This window comes from Syngnathus scovelli, chromosome 19 (assembly GCF_024217435.2).
Source record: "Syngnathus scovelli strain Florida chromosome 19, RoL_Ssco_1.2, whole genome shotgun sequence".
Taxonomy (NCBI): Eukaryota; Metazoa; Chordata; class Actinopteri; order Syngnathiformes; family Syngnathidae; genus Syngnathus; species Syngnathus scovelli.
Window position 1 is genome coordinate 5190172 of NC_090865.1, and position 14979 is coordinate 5205150.

General features: G+C 48.9%; 2 protein-coding genes across 10 annotated transcripts; both read right to left on the bottom strand.

The window, feature by feature from the left end:
* Positions 1 to 288: 288 nt before the first annotated feature.
* On the bottom strand, positions 289 to 10725 carry cgnb (cingulin b). Of its 5 annotated transcripts, XM_049751389.2 has the most exons (22): positions 10597 to 10725; positions 10272 to 10482; positions 7523 to 8502; positions 7364 to 7449; positions 7207 to 7276; positions 5823 to 5911; positions 5627 to 5753; positions 5349 to 5561; positions 4351 to 4499; positions 3986 to 4012; positions 3579 to 3684; positions 3276 to 3476; positions 2963 to 3052; positions 2431 to 2676; positions 2195 to 2365; positions 1979 to 2140; positions 1810 to 1899; positions 1655 to 1738; positions 1460 to 1578; positions 1278 to 1386; positions 915 to 1078; positions 289 to 837 (listed from the first exon to the last, which is right to left on the bottom strand). In XM_049751389.2, exons 3-22 carry the CDS (start codon positions 8471 to 8473, stop codon positions 711 to 713), a joined length of 3381 nt encoding a protein of 1126 aa, XP_049607346.1. In that variant the 5' UTR covers positions 8474 to 8502; positions 10272 to 10482; positions 10597 to 10725; the 3' UTR covers positions 289 to 710. The 5 variants fall into 5 exon arrangements, with proteins under 5 accessions (XP_049607346.1, XP_049607343.1, XP_049607342.1 ...); XM_049751386.2 differs by lacking the exon at positions 10597 to 10725 and having other exon boundaries at positions 5823 to 5908; positions 10272 to 10503; XM_049751385.2 differs by lacking the exon at positions 10597 to 10725 and having other exon boundaries at positions 10272 to 10503.
* On the bottom strand, positions 10570 to 14917 carry pygo2 (pygopus homolog 2 (Drosophila)). 5 transcript variants are annotated; one of them, XM_049751443.1, is made up of 4 exons: positions 14687 to 14856; positions 14052 to 14116; positions 13292 to 13344; positions 10570 to 13144 (listed from the first exon to the last, which is right to left on the bottom strand). In XM_049751443.1, exons 2-4 carry the CDS (start codon positions 14101 to 14103, stop codon positions 11507 to 11509), a joined length of 1743 nt encoding a protein of 580 aa, XP_049607400.1. In that variant the 5' UTR covers positions 14104 to 14116; positions 14687 to 14856; the 3' UTR covers positions 10570 to 11506. The 5 variants fall into 5 exon arrangements, with proteins under 5 accessions (XP_049607400.1, XP_049607404.1, XP_049607403.1 ...); XM_049751447.2 differs by having other exon boundaries at positions 14052 to 14113; positions 14687 to 14852; XM_049751446.2 differs by having other exon boundaries at positions 14052 to 14298; positions 14687 to 14850.
* Between the last annotated feature and the right edge of the window lie 62 nt (positions 14918 to 14979).

Below are 14979 nucleotides of genomic sequence, written 5' to 3' on the forward strand. Positions count from 1 at the left end.
TCGCTTACCTTGACATAGACAGGAAGCGTTCATGTTTGCAAGTGTGGCCACTCCAAAAAAAGATAAAGGCGCTGTCGGATTTTCAAGTTCACATGACTCCAGTCAGATGATGAAATGTTGGTGAAATACATTTCCACTGCCTCAAAAATGCGCTTTTCTTGGTCTAAGAGAGTTTGAAGTCAAGATCGGTGTGGAGCTGGATCAGCTTGATGTCTAGAGTAATTACCACAATGCAAATTAAGGATTAGATAGCTGCGAGTAGAACACCCAAACAAACAAATCAGAAAATGTGATGACACAGAGCTTGTTTTATTAGTCAAAATCTACTTCAACATTCTGCTAACATTACAGCAAATTTTCCACACGGTTCAAGCAAGTGCAATACATAAACAGGATACAAACGACAACAACTACTTTGAGGGCCTTCCAGTGAAAAGTTTCGTATTTGGGTTAAAAAAATGAAATTAGAGTCACAGTGTCGATGTGTGTGATTGTCTTGAAGAATATACACAGCAAATACAGTCGGTGTCCAAGGTAGGCTCAGATGATTTAAAAGTCACATTCAAACTGTAGCCATTTTTTTTTTTCCAGGAAAACATAAATTTGGGGAAAAAAAAATATACATTTTTTCAAGAGCATATATTCAATAAATTATGAGGATTTTACAAGAAAAAGTTGTAAAATAAAGCACTGAGGCTGAGAATTTTCTCTTAACAGTTGGAGCCTTGGTGGTGGCTTTCGTTCAAGATGGCGGCGACGTTCACGTCGAAGAAAGTGTCGTCGTCTTCTGAGCTCAGTGTAGTCAAAGCGCTGCGGTGGGAGTTCTGTACTTTCCGTCTAATTTTTTGGGGTGGAAAAATATTTTTTAAAAAAACATCAATCGCAGAGAAAATGATTGTCATGCTTGTATTTACTTTAATTCCGATTCCAGGGCTGTGACTTTGGCCTGCAGCGCCTCCTGGAGCTCCTGCTGCTCCTCCAGATCCCTCAGGACCTTCCTGCGTACTCCCTCCAGACGCTCCACCTCTCCTTCGCTCTCGTCCACCTGCCGCTTGAGAGCTTTCACGCGCAGGGTTAGCTGCGGGCAAACCAAAAGGTCAGAGGGCAAAAAGGGTTCTCAGGGGAATGCCAACAGCCAGTATGCGCCTTGGCCACCAGAGGGCAGTATAACAGATTAATATATGCATAAAACACAGAAGACTCCAATGCAGGAACATTCATCTTTTTTTTTTTTTTTTTTTTGCCAAGTCTGAGTATTTGTCTGTGAATGTGTTCACCTGATCCTTCTGTTCTACATGCTGGATCCTCTCCTGGTCCAGCGTAGCGTTGACCTCCTTCAGTTTCCTCTCCGTTCGTCTCTGAGAAGCCTGAATGCTGCTCTTCTCGCTTAATGAAAGAAAAAAAAAAAATGAAAAAAATGAAGGGAGCTCAGAACTGTGCATATTTTTTTTTCTTTTACCGTTCTTCACTGCGCAGCCTCTCCTCCAGCTCCTGAATTTTGCTTTCCAGCACGGCGAGGCCGGCCGAGGGTCGAGTTTGTCCCTCCATGTCGGCCACGCGGGACTTCAGCTCCTTCACCTGCACCCGACCAGACACACGGACGACGTTAAGAAAGCATCTCGAATCAGGCGTCATCTACAATTTCCTTACACACCTGCCTCTCGATAGCACTCTTGTCCATCTCCAGGTCGTGTCGGGCCGAGCGCTCCTGCATCAGCTCGGAGCGGAGCTGGTCCACCTGAGGAGTCCGAACAAGTCAAAAACGGAACTTTGCAAATAATGCCGCCGAGTGACGCCGTTTTATTCGACCTGGTCTCGACTGCGTGTGATGCGATCGTTCAACAGCTCCACGCTACTGCGCTCCTCGTCTAACTCGATCTCCAGGGTCTTGATCTTATCCTGGCAATATGATCCACGTCGGTGGTCACATTAGCGGCCTGAGGCGTTGATTTTCTGAGATTAGTGGCGAGCAGCTCACCTCCAGCCCCCTGATCTCGCGGTTGCGGTCTGTCTGAGTTCCCTTCTGTGACTCCAGCTCGCTCTCCAAGTGCTTGAGGCGGTTGCTGATGAGGTCTCGCTCCAGCTGAGCGCTGTCTCGTTCCTCGCTGCAGCCCAGGAGCTCCTTCTTCAACCGGGACACCTGAAGAAGCAGATTTTGTTAGTACGTATAGATGAAGTAATATGAAGTCCTGACCTCCTCCTGCTGAGTCTTGAGGTTGCTCTGCGCCCTCTGCAGCTCGGCCATCCTGTCCTTGTTGCTGCGTTGGGCCTCTAGCAAATCCTTCCTGGAGCGCTCCCGGTGCTCGTCCAGCTGAGTCTGCAAAGTGGCCACCGACTGCCTCGAGTCGCCCATCATCACCTCCATCTGTTCGGTGGAAAATTTGCATCAACTCTGAGGCGAACCGGAAGGAAACGAGATTAACACCAAACCTCTTTGTTCATCTTCTCCAGCGCTCGGTCCAGGAGCCTCTTCTGCTCCTCCAGGTCACCCTTGCTCCGCCGCAGGGCCTCACGCTCCAAGTCCCTCTCCTCCAAGCGGCGGCTCAGCTCGTCCCTCTCCTTAGCTAGCCGCGACGTCCCTCGCTTAGCTTCCTCCAGCTGGGTCTTGAGGGAGCGGTTCTGGTCCTCCAGGGCCTCCTCGGCCTCGGGGTTGCGGGCCGTGCTGGACTGCAGCCTCTGCCGAGAAGAGCGTTGTTAGGTTCCACTTTTTTTCTCAATGTGAAACAAAATTATTCGCTTTCTGTGTCCTTAATCTGTTTATGCTACATATTTTCATAAGATTATTTTGCATTCAAGAGGGGGATTATTTTCCTATGCTTCAGTCAGGATAGTAAATAGAGTGTGTGGGTGGCTGTTTTGTTTTGATATCGTACAGTATGGCTATTTACATAACGTAGTGTGTGTGTGTTGTGGGCGCAGCGCTGCAGTGTTTGAGTTGCGGCTGTTGTGATCGCGCGAGTACCATGCGGGCGATCCTCTCTCGGAGGCGAGTGTTTGCTTCCTGGAGCTCCGCATTGGCGCTGTGATCCACCAATGAAGACGACGAAGAAGCCTGCGGACAAAACACAAATGAGTGTCTTGGTCAATAAACCGTGTCTTGGGTAAGTTCAATAACATGAGGAAAAAAAATATATGTCGACAAGTGCTGCTGTTTTGGTTAGCAAATGAGTAAAATAGGCCCAGTGATGAGTTTAAATAATTAGTTACCACCCAGAGCCACTAATAATAATATAGAATGACCCTCCCGTCTGCATTTTGATGTTGGTCACTCTCACCTGTTTAGCTTTTTGGAGGCTCTTCTCCAGCTCTTCCTTCTGCGTCTTGATGTCGGCGATCTCCTCCAAGAGCTGGGCCTCGCGCTGGCTGCTCTCTCTCTTGAGGGCTTCCAGAGTGTCGCTCTTGTCGCGGAGGGCGTCCCGCTGCTCGTCGGCCGCCAGACGAGCTTGGCGCAGGTCGTCATGGCAACGCTCAAGCTCCTTGAGGATTAATGGGTGGGCGAACAAGACTGGCTTTAATAATTGGTTCTGAATTTCCTTGAGAGTTTATTACAAGATATCGGAACCACTGGATTGTGTTACCTCAGCTGACGAGGGCGAATCCTGCTTGTGCACGGCGAGTAGCGAGTCTTGAACTTCCTTCAGCTCGCTCTGAAAATGCTCCTTCTCCAATTGACACTTCAGAAGCCTGCGGGAGAACCAACAAGATGGTTGGAGAGGATGCTCACGGTTAAAAGAACCAAACGCAAACACTCACACTGCAAAGCTAAAACAAAAACATATTTAAAGGGGAGATTAAGGTTGCAACAGGGGGAAGTTGCTTAAAATTGATTTTTATAGAAAAATCAGGTTTGTGATTGAAGTTAGTAACTCAAGGGAGGGCTCAACACACTCAAGGGAGGGCTCAACACACATCAGCCAAAAACAAAAATATCTAAATGTTGATTTGAAACTACGTCTACGCAAAAGCCAAACGCTCTCTTGCTCACATGTGACTGCCGGAGTGCATCCCCATCCTGCCGGATGAAAAACGCAGGTGTTAAAAATAGAAGAGCGCTAAAGATAAAAAAAAAAAAGATAGAACATCTCGACTGCTGCTGCTTTGAACTGTGGGATATGAAAATGGACAAAAAAAATAAAAAACATCAAACAGAGAAGTTGCTTGATGCGGGGCCAAGGCTGGAGTGTGTTATGACAACCGAGTGCAAAAGAAGTAAACAGCAAATGTACAAAAAGGCCCGCTGCAAAAGATAAGACGGAATTTGAAATGGAATATATGATGATAATGTACAGATTATTGGATGAATATTTGTTTACGGCTGGAAAAATATTGACTCCAGAGAAAAATTCGCACTTTTGTTGCGTTTGTTGCAGCTCCTGTGAGGTGGCGTCCAGTTGCGACTTCCAGTCTTCTCCTCGATCCCTGCAGCTGTCCAGTTCCTCCTCCAGGCTCACCAGGGTTGAGTTGACGCGCTCGCGCTCCTCCTCGATCTGCTCTTGCGACTGACAAAGGACAATAAAATTAGCCATAGTGAATAAGTAGCTTGCTGCAAAAACAACTTTCAAAGTATCCACCAAAATAGTGAAGATGAAAGAAAAATTTACCAAATAGAATTCAATGTAAATTGAAAGACAAAAACATACACAAAAAATACAAAATAAACATTTGATAACAAAAATAAATTTGAAAAAAATCTGTATAGTTGACGAAATATAAAAACACTAGAATAAAAAATCTTATAGATGATATAAAAATGACAAAGATTTAAAATACATAAAACCTTATAAGTAATATAAAAATGAAAAAAAAAGAATAAATAAAATAGAAAATATAAAAATGAAAAAAAAAAAAGAATAAATAAAATAGAAATAGTACAAAAAAATATAACAGGGTGAAATAAACAGACCCTAGTTGAGTTAGAGCATATGATCATCACCTTGGCTAATGAGCCACGCGCTGCTTCATCACCTATCAATAGTTTGGATTTTAAATCTCAGCCCAAGTTTGATGTTTCTTCCATAGGCAGACGTCAGCTTCCTCCACTGCACGCAACAACGCTCCCCGATAAGAACGAGATGCGCGACTGTCAAAAGTGTCTGCTCTCAAAGTCTTCCTGCTGCTTTTTTTTCCTCCCCGCGCAACACGTCTCCTCCGATGAAGCCTTCAAACTCGGCCTCAAATATTCTCGAAATAGCGCACACGAGCCAAACCCCAAAATCTGCTGCCAGGAGAATTTTGAAAAGTTTTTTTGCGCCGATCACAACTGGCGGTATTCTCTTTTAAGTCGCGTCAAGCTGAGCCTGACTGACTTTAAGGTCGGGCTCAAAAGTAGCGAAATGACGCCGGCGCACCTGCGTGAGCTGTTCCATGGTCTTACGGAGGTTGTCCATGTCTTGTCCGTACTGCTCCCTGAGCATCTCCATCTCGCGGTCGTGACACTCCACCTCCTCCTTGAGCGCCCCCTTCAGGGCCGTCAGCTCGCGCTCACGCTGCCGCAGCGTCTCGTCCTGATGGCGGCGCCGCGCCGACGCCTCAGCCAGCTCCGCTTGCAGGCCCGCCACGTCCTGATGCCAAAAACATTTCCATGGTATTTTTTATTCCAAATTGAGCAAGTGGGTTGCGTTCGTACCGTTCTAAGCGAGTCTGGATAGGTCGCCGTTTCCCTCCTGAGCGCGTCCTGAAGCTCGGCCAGCTGATCTTCTTGTAGACGTAGGCGAGACTCGGCCATCTCTCGACCGATGCGCTCCTCGGCCAACCTACCGGCGGCCATTTTAATTGAATGCTTGTTGGGGTCAATTTATGTTCTCGACAAGAACCATCCTTACTCTTCTTGGGCTCGCTGCAGTTGCTTCTTGCAGTGAGCCAGTTGCTCCTCGAGCTCCACCATGTTGAATTTCTTCTGGGTTCCATCCTTCTGCACAAACACACCAAAGTTGAAAGTCTGGAGTCAACCTTGCAGATATATTATTCGCTCTATATCATCTGCCTCGCTACTCTTCTGTGGCCTAGTTTCTTTGAGCGTCTTGCGGAGAACCGGTCGGACCGGCGACGTGCTGTGAATTTGTTAAAACAAAAACACACACACACGCTCGCGCACGGTTGCCGAGTGTACGTTGGTGTCGCTCGCCTACAGCCGACCCCCCGTTTGTTATCACTGAAGAAAGAGATCTATACGAGCGCTTATCCTCCCACACACTCCTTACAACACACAGATACATTAGAACAAAAAGTATCTGGTTCCTCAGGGCCCCCCTCCCATTTTGCCCCCCCCTTTTTATGAGGCATGCATTTTTAATTGCAATTGACATAATAGGATAAAGAACAAACGCACACTCGTCTCACTCGGGTTCAAATCGGTACGTTTTTGCGCGGGGGCGGTTCAGTCTCATTAAAATGGAGGATATGGATCTTGTTACCGTAACGATCCCGGGGGCGGAGTCAAAGCGATGAAAAAAGTGAAATGGCAAAAGTCCAGACTAGATAATACTACTCCCCTACTGTTAGAAGGAAGTATGATGTCACACAATGGAGACAAAAGCAAACAAGTTGTGTAACCCAACACTGCAAACCACCATGGCGAACATAACACTGCAGTAAAACAAAAAAAAACAAAAAAAACAACACCCACACACACATTAACAGCATTTTCATCATTTCCAATTAAAATTCAAACGCATTTTAATAATCGGACCTTTACGCAACACGAATGCCTACTTCATCATTTTAATAATTAGTACATTAAAAATGCAAAAACACTAGGGGGGGGGGGGGGGGGGGGGGTGGCCACATTGGGCTACTTTAGAACTCCATTGTGGTATAGAAAAGCCCCCCCCAGGCAAGTGCCGGGTTCCAATCCAGTTGAAATATTAATGCCTCTCGATGACCGGGCATGCGCATGGTTGCCTAGCGACCAAGCGACAACACAACGAGGCCATAACGCACACAATCATGGAGGGAGATTTATGCAGGAGAGCCGGAGCGTTTTGAAGACGACAAAAGCTAACGGCGTGAATCCGAGCGCCTTGCTTGATTTTGTCACAAAAGGAGGACACGCTGGCAGCCATCTGTTTGCTTCATTAGCAGAACATTACACCAGACACACTTTGACCCACATGCAAAGCCCCCCCGGTGTGCTGTTTGGTAATTATGATCCGTTGATTAGCGTTAATATTTGGGTTTCAATCCATAAAAACGACAAATTGAGCATACCTTGAAAGCCCCGGGAGTCTCGTACATAAAGTTGGTCTTACTTCCGAGGGATGCTTCGGTCTCATTGGTGCTGATGGGAGATAAACAGATGGGGGAGGGGGGATTACTCGAGTGGATTACATGAGTTGGATCCCGGTGCCGTAGTAGACTTAGTTACCCTTCTTTGGGACCGTTGTAAATAGCTTGCTTGGTGGGAGGCTTCACCCCACCGCCGGCGACTTTTTGAGTCCTCGGTGGGATCTCCTAAAGGACGGAAGCGACAAGTATGAGAAAACCCGCTGATAAATGAAACCATTACCATCTTAGTGGTCCTTACAGGTTTTTGGGTCGTGACCGGAGATGTCTCCTTGGGAGGATATTTTGAGTGTGACGTGAAGCTCGCACAACTGGACGAGCTGGAAGATAGAGCGTAGGGATTGAAGGTCGGGGAAGGCGGCGAGGGCCGGGAGGTTTCCTTTCGGGCGTCCAGGCTTTTGGAGCGCTTGCGTTCTTCAAACTTGAGCTGCTGCCGGGCGCCGCTCCGGCCCCTGGTCTGGGGGGTACCACCCGGCGTCCGATTGTTGAATTTACTGATGAGCTTATTGATCGGAGCCAGGGAGTTTGTATCGATGGGCTTCTCGTCGGTCAACGGGGGCTCAGTAAGCGGTTCCGAAACCTGCTTGTTGGTGTATTTCGAAGGGGAGCCTGCAAATCCGTTTTGTTTGAACCCCCTGGGTCCAGCACCCTTGACTGGTTTCAAACCAGCTTCATTGTACTCTTCCTCACTGGTCCCATTGTGGTCTTTCTGCGCTTCACTCGCGGCCGCTTTGACTTGAGGTTCTGAGGTTCTGGCTTCCTCCTCCCCGTGGCTCCCCGCCTGACCGTCCCCAGGAGGTCTTCTTAAGGGGCTCCGATAGATTTCCCCATCCTCATCCTCGGGAGACTGACTCACACTGGCGCTGTGAGGCGCTGCGAATTCGGCCGTGCTGTTGCTTTTGGGAGCGCTCTTGTAAGGCGACGAGGGCGCTGTGGGACCGGCGCCCGGCGTGTTAAGCTGAACGCCGTACGAATCGCCCTTGGCGCCGTCGTTCAAAACCACGTACGGCTGCCCGGAGATCCCCTGAACGCGCACGGCCACGCCGTATTTACTAGCGGGATGGGGCGAGGCGGAGTTGCTCCCCCTGGATTTCTCCGGCGTTGCGCCACCCGTGTCGTGGAGGTCCTTGATGAAGCGGATTTGAACGCCATAGTCCACCGGGGGCTTCCTGTCGGCGGAGAGGGTGCTCATGTCCACTTCTTGGCTGGTGCGCAGGTAGCCTGACAGGAAGAGGACATGCAAATGAGGTGAATAAAGGTTATTATTCATAAAGACTGAGAACATTGTGTGAGATTCAAAACAGTAGTGTGCAGTGCGATTTTGCCTTGTTTCGAGGAGCTTTTTAAAACTCGCTTCACATCACTAAGGACATTAATGAGGCTTTTGCACCGCAGGAGTTTTAACAAAAACAATTAACTCCTCTTGTGTTTTTTTCCATTGTGTCATGCCAGCGTTAAATAAAAAATGCTTTACTCCTGCCAATGACTCTTGTGTACGTACGTTTTCTGGCATGACTCGAAAGCAGGTGGCACTACTTTTTTGGCGTGTCTCAGAACAACGAGAGTGAAAGAAGAGTACACTCAGGATGGGGCAAAATGCATCCTTATTGTTCTGGCTTTGCGGAGCGTAAAACAAAAAGGGGGTCTATGTCCGCCATGGGCCTCCTCTCACTCTTTGCCAAGGAGTCACTCAGGCGGAGCGTGTTGATGTTGAGCGGCGGCAGCTAGACACAGCACAAATATTCTCATTCCTGCCTAGCAATAACATCAGAATGCTCTCAATTTCCGATTCCCAGACTTACGTTGCGACCCTCGGCAGGGAATTAAAGTCTAACCTGCTCTAACTGACCTGTTATAGTATAACACATGTTACCTTGAGAATCAAAGTAGGCCTTTGTTTCACTCTGTTCCCAAAAAAAAAAAACATTCCTCGGATTCCAGACGGTCCCTATACACACTGCGTGGCGCGTGCTTTGCCTTTGGATAGAATACAGTGATTAAGAGGACACGACAGCCACTGAGGGGGGGACAGCACCCCCGCAAGTGGGAAGGATGGGTGGATTAATGCAGAAAGAGAGAGGCTGCTTCAGTTTGTCGATGAACTCGCAGGAGCGCCGCGACAACTGTGAACCAAAGCGGGAATGTTGACGAACAGGCCAAGCTGCCCCCTTGTTTCCTTCTACTTTCGCTCTCCTCAATTTCAATACACCCTCCAGGGGGGTAGAAAAGAAAAACAAGAAGGACAGACTTGACTGATAATGAGCGACGCTGTTGTTGCCATCAACAGGGGTTGTTTCAATGTTTGAGTGACTGGCACTTGGGACATGTGCATCAATAATTAAGGATGACCGCAGATAAACATTACAAACTGGATGCATCTTTTTCTACGCACATTAATGAAGACCTATAAACAAAGAAGTCAGGTTTTTAGTGTTGTGGTTTGTCTAATTAAAGGCATAATTGCCTCGCTTGTAGTATTCCTTTGGTGTTTATCTAAAGGAGGGCGGCCTCTCACCTTGTGCAAAACAGCAACAATATGCTAATTAGACTTCATTAAAATCACCTCAAAGTGTCCTGTTGTTGTTGTTTTTTTTCTTCAGGGTCAGGATTATTTCTGGCTGCAAGCACAGATCAAAGCACATTAAAAGTAACGATAATAAAGCAAACGAGGATTTTGGAACACTTCACTTCTGTTTGTCTATCTGCTGCGGGGCGGTTGCGTCACACCCACCTGTCCAGTCAGTCGGTATCGGTGTGCGTCGAAACCACGAGCGGAGAGAAGTAAACAGTCATTAATCGGCGTCGTATCCAATTTAAAGCTTAGGGTTGCTATAATTACGCCGTCTTATTCTAGTTTATGCAACACGCTGTGATCCAATTAGCGCGCGGTGCTTTTTAGTTTTTGCGCCTGTTTACTACGCGGCCACATGGTGAAATCATTTACACATTTGAAACGTTTATGTTTAAATAATAATTAGGAGCAAACTTACCTATACGGAAATATCCCGAAGCGTCCTGGTGGGATGAGACGAAGGGGACTATCGCTGCACCTCGCTGCCAGAGCAACCTGTTGCCAAACACGCCTGCCCGCCGTGGCCACGCCTCCGGAGACACGCCATTGGTCGGAAGCTGCAGAAGAAGGCGGGGACAAGAGCGCTCTTCATTCAACAAACATCCTGGTATTGATCCAGACAGGTGACGCTTTAGTGCAAAAAAAAACATTTGAAATTATTCTTACTCACCAGCAAGTTTTCAGAAAGACAGTTTAAGGAAAGAATCAGACAAATGTACAAAAAAAAAGAATCTTGTCTTTACTTCAATTTTCAGTATCTTCCCTCACACACTCCTTTTTCCTCCCGCCGGGTGTTTTTTTTCCAGCTTACACTAGAGGGCGCCAGAGCACAGCACAAATATCAGCCGGTACAAAAAGCTCAAAATTTCAGTACACAGACAACAAAATAAAGGCAACTTGGACATTATATCATGAAGGGACAATATCAATAAAGACAATTTCCTCTCATCATTTGGTGTCCCCCGGGAAGGCCGAAATAATCAACACGGGACTTTTTACTGCATTGTTTGATGCGACACGTTTTCAAAGAACAAGGATGTCCGAAAAGCACTGAGTTCACATTTTATAAAGACAAAATGGCTGACTTAATTATATATATATTTTTAACTTGGTTTTTTTTTTGTTCATCAGTTGGCTCTTTTTTTTTTTTTTCCCCAAATGCTGATATTTACAATGATTTCTGCTCGGTGAGGTATGGAGGAAAACAACATGTAAGCCCCGCTTGCTTCTGCTTTGGATTCAACATGATTATGTTACAGCGATTGTTTCATGTCCTGATGATTAAAAATACTTATGAAAAGTTCAGGCACTGTTTGTGTGACGTTAATAAATACATTGGGTGAGGGGAGGGGCGATACAGGGGCGACTCAAACTGAACTTTGCATCAATTTTTAGTGTGTGGTGGCTTTGAATCAGCGCAGGAGCTCGTGTGCCAGTCAGTGTGTGTGAGGTAGTGTGTTGGTGTCAGTGCTGGTTGTCCGAAAGAGTGTGTCAGATAACATTCAGCTTTTTCTTTTTTTTTTCTGTGAAGGTCATCGGGGGGGCTTTTTTTTCACTCAAAGTGCTATGTTTGGATATAAGCATGGATGTCAAGAGATGGTTATGTCGTGAAGGCGTAAAGGGCTGATTAAATGTTTGGGGTTTTTTTTTCCCTCAGCTCTCATTGGCGGCAACCAGCTGGCCCAGTCCCTGGCGTACAAACACGGCCTGGATGTCCTTGGTCTTGATGCAGAAGTCACAGGCCCACACGGCGGCGCTCTCCCTGGTCAACAGCCCGTAGGCAGGCTCCGTCAGGCCCGTGCAGTCGCGGTGGAACCAGCGCTGGCACGAAGCCTCGCACAGGATGGCGTCCTGGTCGTCGTGTACCTCCGACACGCACAGGCCGCAGGGGAACACCATGCCGGGGCCGCCGAGCTTCCCCGGACCTGAGCCGGGGCCTGCCGAGGGGGCGGACGGGGCGGGGGGCAAGGGGGACTGCGTGTTGGGGGTAGAGGTGGAGTTGGAGGGCGGGTTGGGGTTGCTGCCAGGGGTGTTGCCTCCATTGTTGTTGGACAAGTTGTTCTGACCCGAATTGGGGGCCGTGTTGGGCATGGGACCGCTGCTACCGAGGTTATTGTTCTGCTGGTTGTGGGAGACAGAGCCCTGGGCAGAGTTAGGTGGAGTGGACTGTTGCTGGGCGGAGTTGTTCGAGTTGGGGGTGTTGGCATTGTTGGGGGGCGGGTGCTGGGGCTGGCCCGAACCATTCAGGGGGCCGCCAGGCGAGGAGTTGGGGTTGGGTTGGGGCTGCGCCGAGGACGGCTGGCCGGGAGTGCCGGCGTTTGGCTGCTGGATATCAGGGTGGCCCGGGAAGTCTCCTCCAGGCTGTTGTGGACCAGAGTTAGGAGGGGGGCCAGGCGTGGCGTTATTAGGCTGAGGGGGCCCATTTGGGTTTAAGTTAAGCTGTTGCTGAGGCCCAGGCTGGGGTCCCCCTCCGCCAAAATTCTTTCCATCCTCATTGCCAGGTCCTGGTGGGCTGGGACCAGGATACGGGCCATCCTGCGAAGGGGGGAATTGTCCTTGAGGGGGCATGCCTGGTAAACCCCCCAACATGTTACCTCCAGGACCACCACCCATCGCACTCATCATGTTCATCCCCTGACCGGGCCCCATGCCACCCATGGGAGGCATGGGCCCATGCGGGGGCCCTCTGGGGCCTCCTCCACCAGGTAACGGTGGGCTGTTGAAAGGGTGCCCGCCCTGTCCATGTTGCTGTTGTGGCGGCATGCTAAATCGAGGGTGGGGTGGACCCCCTCCTCCAGGACCTCCCATAGCGCCTGGAGACAACATGGGGTTAAAGCCTGACCCGGGGTGCATTGGGGGACTAAAGTTTGGCGGTATGTTGAACTGGGATGGACCCCCGGGAGGGAACCCACCACCCCCACCTGCTCCCCCACCGCCGCCGCTCCCGCCCCCTCCCCCGTAACCAGGCATCCCCCCAAAGCCCAGCTGGTGGTGAGGTGGCCCAGCGCCTGATGGCGGTCCAAACGGCGGCCTGCGCCCAGGTCCAGGCTGCCCACCGCCTGGTCCCCCCATGAAACCCATGCCTCCGCCACCCATCCGGCCTGCACCGCCATAGCCGCTTCCTCCGCCTGCACCTGGACTGGGTAGGAACGGGGCACCGCCAGGCCCACCCCCTCCGCCGGGCCGCGATGGCGGTCCAAAGTCATCGTCAAATGGGTTGGAGGCCACCAGATGGTCGACCATAGGCGTGGGAGGGGGCGCAAACTCTGTGAGGTGCGAGAACCCCGCCGCCTACATTTAATGACAGAGAAATGAAGCATTAGCACATAGCATACATAACCCATTAAAGTTTGCCCCATTGCATGTCACACAAAAAAAATCTCAAATGTCAATACTTTTTATGTTCTCCTTTAAGCATGGTTAACAAATGGCGCTGACCTGTGACGTGGACTTCCTCGCTTTCTTCTTCTCTGGGCTCTTCATTTGTGAGGCTGCGAGGGACGGGGGAAAAATAAGCAGAAGAGGGGTAGAAAAAGGGAGAATGTTATTATGAGCTTGGTGGACCACCAATGGAGAGGAGCGCCACATTTGGATTGGCCAATACCCCTTAGTGACAGAGTGGATCAGCTTTTTTTTTTTTTTCTCTCGACCTAGGGCCTTTATTGTTTAGCCTGTCCCACGTTTGACAGACAAGATGAAGTCAATGAAGCGACATGGACAAGATGCCGTACATCCAGGTTGTTACTATCAGAATCGTGAGGAAAAGACCATGTGAGGAGGGGTGGGGGGGAGAAAGGCCGCAAACAAGGCAGAAGATGACGGGAGGGGGACAGGAAAAAACATGAGGATACAGTGAACTCCAGCCTATTTGCAAACTCACATAATTTTGTTTTCTGTGGAAACTAACCAACAAGTAATTGCTACAAAACTCACTGTCCATGTTTGATGGTAGAATGTCAACTTGTTAGTTTCCACACAGCAAAAAAATGAGTTTGTGAATGATTTACCGTAAATAGGTGGGAGTTCACTGTCCATTCATAGCAAGAAGTCTTGAAACCTCTTCAAGAAAGAGCCACCACCAGGGACAATCAGGACATATAAGGAAGGGGGCTAACACAGAACCAGTGCAGCCTAATGGATGAATCCAGTCCTGTTGTGGGGGAAAGGGGTGATGGGGGGGTGAAAGTCAATTTCCTACCTTTGCCTCGTTTTCCTTGTCCCGCCAGTAGTCTCCCCGATTCGGCAGCCATTTAGCTAACACTACTGCCGGTGAAGTGGCGTGTCACCGTTCATATGCAAGAGAAAAAGGGGTTAAAATGACCACGGTGACAGCGAGAACGACGTCTACTACGTCGGGGACATGTCACAAGCACACACGGCTTCTAGTTGGGTGACTGGCCCAGGTCTGTCACGCCGGGATTTGGTCTCCAAATCAACGCCAACAACTATTTAAAAATAGAAATAAAAAAGCGAAAGTGAGCTAGTTGCTCTTCTAGAACCTTCCGCGCTTTAGTTTCCAGTTTAAACTCAATTCAAGAGTCCCACCGTCTCCTGTCTACAAATGATCATTTACAGATGTGCTAGGTGGCTAGCTAGCCACGTTACCCCAAAGTGTCTCGTTCGTAGCCGCAGTTCTGTGTCGCAAATCGGACATTAGACACCCACAATTGTGATTCATGACAGGTAGCCTCTTATCACATCACCAGAAATAAAAAGAGCGAAAACAAGCAACCGTTTCGTGCTGTTTGGGCGAAAGCTGTGCTAGCGTTAGCTCGCGAGCTAGCAGCTAGCCATCTAGGGGAAGCAAAAAAAAAAAAAAAAAAAAACCTGTACCCTTTCTCCGTTGCTCAGGCCGCTCGTCCCGTTTAAAATTCAGACTCCAAGGTGGGTCACGGCCAGCAACCCGGTCCTCGCTGGCACGACGTATGTTTGCTGGTCCAGCATTTAACTGAAATTGATGAGGAAAAACGCGAATTATGCCATAATTTATCGTGGCCTTCTCTCTCTCTACCGGACAAAGAGGGACGAACAGGAGTAGCCCGTGGAATGTTCCAAGTCGGCCTACAATAGGGGTGTTTCTAGCTTAAAGGTGCATTACCGCCACCTACTGTGTAGGAGTGTGAGCC